Source organism: Etheostoma spectabile, unplaced genomic scaffold, assembly GCF_008692095.1.
Source record: "Etheostoma spectabile isolate EspeVRDwgs_2016 unplaced genomic scaffold, UIUC_Espe_1.0 scaffold00006429, whole genome shotgun sequence".
Lineage (NCBI taxonomy): Eukaryota > Metazoa > Chordata > Actinopteri > Perciformes > Percidae > Etheostoma > Etheostoma spectabile.
Genome location: NW_022603383.1, coordinates 22,501 through 27,655, shown reverse-complemented (window position 1 = coordinate 27,655; position 5,155 = coordinate 22,501). Strand labels below are relative to the sequence as shown.

Genomic DNA, 5,155 nt, shown 5'->3' with positions numbered 1-5,155 from the left:
GGCTCTACTCCGAGCTCCTCTCGGATGACTGAGCTTCTCACCCTATCTCTAAGGGAGACGCCAGCCACCCTCCTGAGGAAACCCATTTTGGCCGCTGTACCCTAGATCTCGTTCTTTTGTCCCAGACCCAGCCTTCATGACCATAGGTGAGGGTAGGAAACGAAAATTGCCGGTAGATCGAGAGCTTTGCCTTCTGGCTCAGCTCTCTTTTCGTCACAACGGTGCGATAAACAGAATGTAATACCGCACCAGCTGCTCCGATCTCCGACCAATCTCACGCTCCATGGTCCCCTCACTCGCGAACAAGACCCCAAGGTACTTAAACTCCTTCACTTGAGGTAAGGACTCCATCCCTACCCGGAGAGAGCACTCCATCGGTTTCCTGCTGAGAACCATGGCCTCAGATTTAGAGGTGCTGATCCTCATCCCAGCCGCTTCACACTCGGCTGCGAACCGATCAGTGAGTGCTGAAGGTCACAGGACCGATGACGCCATCAGGACCACATCATCTGCAAAAAGCAGCGATGAGATCCCGAGCCACCAAACTGCAACCCCTCCCCGCCCGACTACGCCTCGATATCCTGTCCATATATATTACAAACAGGATTGGTGACAAAGCGCAGCCCGGCGGAGGCCAACCCTCACCTGGAACGAGTCCGACTTACTGCCGAGAACCCGGACACAGCTCTCGCTTTGGTCATACAGAGATTGGATGGCCCTGAGAAGGGACCCCCTCACCCATATTCCCGCAGCACCTCCCACAATTTCTCCGGGGGACCGGTCATACGCCTTCTCCAGATCCACAAAACACATGTAGAATGGTTGGGCATACTCCCAGGCCCCCTCCAGGATCCTTGCGAGAGTAAAGATCTGATCCGTTGTTCCACGGCCAGGACGAATCCGCATGTTCCTCTTCAATCCGAGGTTTGACTATCGGCCGACCCTCCTTTCCAGCACCTTGGAGTAGACTTTACCGGGGAGGCTGGAAGTGTGATACCCCTGTAGTTGGCACACACCCTCTGTCCCCCTTTTGAAGAGGGGAACCACCACCCCGGTCTGCCACTCCTTAGGCACCGTCCCAACTTCCACGCAATGTTGAAGAGGCGTGTAACCAAGACAGCCCCTCCACACCCAGAGCTTTCAGCATTTCTGGACGGATGTCATCAATCCCTGGGGCTTTGCCGCTGTGGAGTTGTTTGACTACCACAGCGACTTCCGCCAGGGAAATTGACGACAATCCCCATCATCCTCCAGCTCTGCTCCACCACAGGGCGTGTCAGAGGCGTGTTGATCTATTGAAGCAGAAAAAAACCAAGTGGACAACGTGTCCGGACGAGCATTGACAGACAGGTTTGTCTGTCTGGTGAAGGCCAGGGTGTGGGTGGACTTCCGGTTCCTGTCTCTGATGAGGGACGTTCAGGGTTTGTGGACAGTGGTGTTTCACCACGGCGGGTGTGTTCTGTGCAGGGGGGGGAGCTCGTCTTCCACTCTGTGTTTCTGTGTTAGTGTCTGATATTAATATTATTTTGTGCGTTTGTGAAGCGATGACATGTTGGTGAAGATTTGGAGAATGTCTTATTTATTTGGTAAATAAATGTTTCTTAAAAATCTAAAATCTCTCTCCCTCGGTTTTTCTCTCTTTTCTGTCTCTCTCTGTCTGTCTTCCAGCTGATGTCCTCATTATGTAACATGTAGTCTATGATGAAGACATCATTTTGATGGTGGACACATCAAATGTCCCGATGTCCTAAAGAGTAAAAGGTTAGATCCCAGGGAAGAAGTTAAAGGAAATTAAACTGAAATAAAAATTAGAATTGATTGACGGCCCAATATGAATATAAAATGAGGAAATCCCAGCGCTCCATTAGACCAGAACCCAGCGCTCCATTAGACCAGAACCCAGCGCTCCATTAGACCAGAACCCAGCGCTCCATTAGACCAGAACCCAGCGCTCCATTAGACCAGAACCCAGCTGTGTGGGAGAGTGATGTAATGCCCCCCCCCCCCCCTCCTTTCAGGGTGGAGCCTGCTGGAGTCAGATGGTTGACACCAGGTCTGAGGAAGTGTAAGTGTGTTTTTCATTTCATTCATCAGACTGTGACATCACTCCTTCAACCCTGTGATGTCATCACCAAAGAGCTGATTGGTTAATAACTGCAGCTGTGTTGTGTCTCCTTCTCTCCGTCAGATTCCTGTGAACTCACAGTTGACACCAACACGGTGCACAGGAAACTCAAACTGTCTCACAACAACAGGACGGTGACCCATGTGGAGGAGGATCAGCCATATCCTGGTCATCCAGAGAGGTTTGAGACCTGGGAACAGCTGCTGTGTAGAGATGGTCTGACTGGTCGCTGTTACTGGGAGGTCCAGACCAGAGGATGGGTTGAGATATCAGTGAGTTACAGAGGAATCAGGAGGAAAGGAGGCAGTGGAGATTGTGGGTTTGGATGTAATGATCAGTCCTGGAGTCTGGTATGCTCTGATGGTCGTTACTATGTCTGGCACAATAACGGAGAAACCTCCGTCTCCGTCCCCTGTGTCTCTGGTAGAGTAGCAGTGTATGTGGACTGTCCTGCTGGCTATCTGTCCTTCTACACAGTCTCCTCTGACTCACTGATCCACCTCCACACCTTCAACACCTCAGTCACTCAGACTCTCTATCCTGGATTCAGGATGTGGTCTAGTGGCTCCTCAGTGTCTCTGTGTCCTGTGTTGGACTGAGAGTCTCCTTCTGTCTGTCACTGCTGATCAGCTGAGTGTATAGAACTTGGACAGACTAGAGACTATTATTCATTGTGCCGATGTGCTGCAAAGCAGCACATCGGCACAATGTCTATTATCGCCCATACTTATTATTTTCTTCCGCCAGATTTTCGTCCCGCTACTAGTCCCGGAGCGTGCCACACACGCACACACAAATAGATCAAAACGTGTGTAATGATCGGGAATGGCGGGCTATGACTTTTCTAGGGATTTGCCACGCGATTTTCACGTAATCGGCAAAAAACGGCAAAATATGTCTCATAGACTTGAATGGGAAATGTTCGGGAAATCTCTCAACATCGCTCCAAACCCCCCCTCTTTGGGACCGTGCTGTGTCTCCATACTTTAACGTAGAAACATGATTAAAAGTTTAAACCGAAGACAAGACTTTGGTGTTTATTGGGCTGAATGGGCGTTCAGATATCAAGCACGGTTTCTCCAGAATCCCAGTTTACGTATCGTCCCGTTTTCAGACCGGCTCAGATTTTCCAATGTGTGTGTATGTGGTGGAATGTTGATTAAAATAATCATCTTGGTTCTCTCTCTATAACTTGCTCCCACGCCAACAATTCTAACTTGTCATGGACAATTTATACATCAAAACGTAGGTATTCTTGTCTAGTTTCAGCCAATGTGCTCATGTATGCGATATGAATTATATTTTTTGCTCAGCGACCTTTCAAATGACAAGAGTTCCCAATCTTCCTCCATCCACGGCCATGTTAAACATCGTCCACATTTCTGAGCAGAACGCAGAGCGAAGACCTTTTTTACATCGCTGATACGCCCACATTTATAACTTTATCCACATAAATTTTATATCAATACGTTCACAAAGGCCTTCTGGTGCCCACGAGAATGTTATTTTATTGATAGCTAGTATCCCTTTGATGATATGATCATTTGTTTGAGAGCTTGTTCAGTGTCTGAATAGCTGGTGACAGCAGGTGACAGGTGCAGTCGTTAACTGATTACAGATCAAAGAGATGACATCACAGAGATGAAAGGCTTCCTATTGGTCCTTAGTAACCAGGCAACCATACTCTGTATGTCTGTCGACATCTATCTGTCTCCCTCTCTCTCACACACACACACACACACACAAACACACGTCCTAACGTTTTAAATGGGTTTTAAAGAGTTATATCTCTGAAGGGTTAAGACACTTATTATTTTGTATTAAGTTTTATTGCTATTTGCATGTGCACCAAGTAGGAGGCACACTGATAAAATTTCTGCGGAATTTTCTAGTTATTATTATTATTAAAGAAGTCTTTTTAACCAAATACCTTTAAAGGTGTTGAGTGTTAATAAAGGGGACCCTTCCAGACCTCCTCCTGCTTTACTACTGGACCATCCATATTTCTTTAGTTCTGGGACTTATTTTTCCAAATCCAGATCTTTTTGTTCCATCAGTGGCTGTTGAATCATTTCCAAATAAGAAGAAAACCAGATATAGACCGTCTGTCATGGTGGGGGGTTCTGTTGTAGTTCTTCCTGTTATATTTTGTAGTTTCTCTGCTCTCCCATGTGATGTCTTGTTTAACTTCCTGTCTCCTGCTTTCCCACCTGTGTGATCACCTACCCCCCCCACCTGTCTCCCTATCTTGTGTATTAAGTCCAGTCTTTCCTTTCCTCCTGTGGGGGGGTCTGTGGTCCTTCCAGTAGTTTTTCCCTGGTCCCGTGTTCTATGTTCCTGATTCCCGGGGATTTTGGACGACTGCCTGTTTTTCCCGTTGCCGGCCGTTTCCTGGACCCTGTTGCCTGGAAGTTTTATTGGTGCTTTAATAAAACCGTTGGACTTTCCTCCCCTGAGTCCTCTGGGGCTCCGTCTCCTGGGGGGCTCTGGAGAGGAGAGGAACATCATAATAATCATGTTAAAGATAGTTAGTCTTTGTAGTTCTCTTTAAACATGGAGATGTAGTCTAGCAATAAGGATTCTAGTTCTCCATATGCACAGATCCTTACTACCATCTTTACCTGGGATATTTCACAATCATCACAACTATGCAGAGAGAAGATCTCACATCTGGAAATATTCAATCTGAACCCTCAAGACCTGGAGAACTGGTCTATCCAGGTCATAGAGTCAAAACACTGCTTCTGGTCCTTCTATCTATATATATCTCTATATATATGCATATATTTATGTATATGTGTCATATACATAAAGTGTAAATAAAGTGTAATATCATCTGCAACTTGTGTGTCTGTTGTGTGAATGTGTATTATAAAGGATGTAGTATTACTACATCACTACATCACAGTACTATGAAACCATCCAGATAAAGGATGTAGTATTACTACATCACTACATCACAGTACTATGGAACCATCCAGATAAAGGATGTAGTATTACTACATCACTACATCACAGTAATATGACACC

At 46.5% G+C, this 5,155-nt stretch overlaps 1 protein-coding gene across 2 annotated transcripts in view; it reads left to right on the top strand.

Moving 5' to 3' along the window:
* Positions 1–1,844: 1,844 nt before the first annotated feature.
* LOC116678094 (stonustoxin subunit beta-like) overlaps positions 1,845–5,155 on the top strand; it is a 23,235-nt gene continuing 19,924 nt past the window's right edge. The window contains exons 1-2 of one of the 2 annotated variants that reach the window (XM_032508173.1): positions 1,845–2,065; positions 2,189–2,740. In XM_032508173.1, the coding sequence (XP_032364064.1) occupies positions 1,993–2,065; positions 2,189–2,724 (609 nt within the window). In that variant the 5' untranslated portion in view covers positions 1,845–1,992 and the 3' untranslated portion in view covers positions 2,725–2,740. The remainder of the gene's footprint in view (positions 2,066–2,188; positions 2,741–5,155) is intronic. The other variant, XM_032508172.1, reaches the window with a different exon arrangement.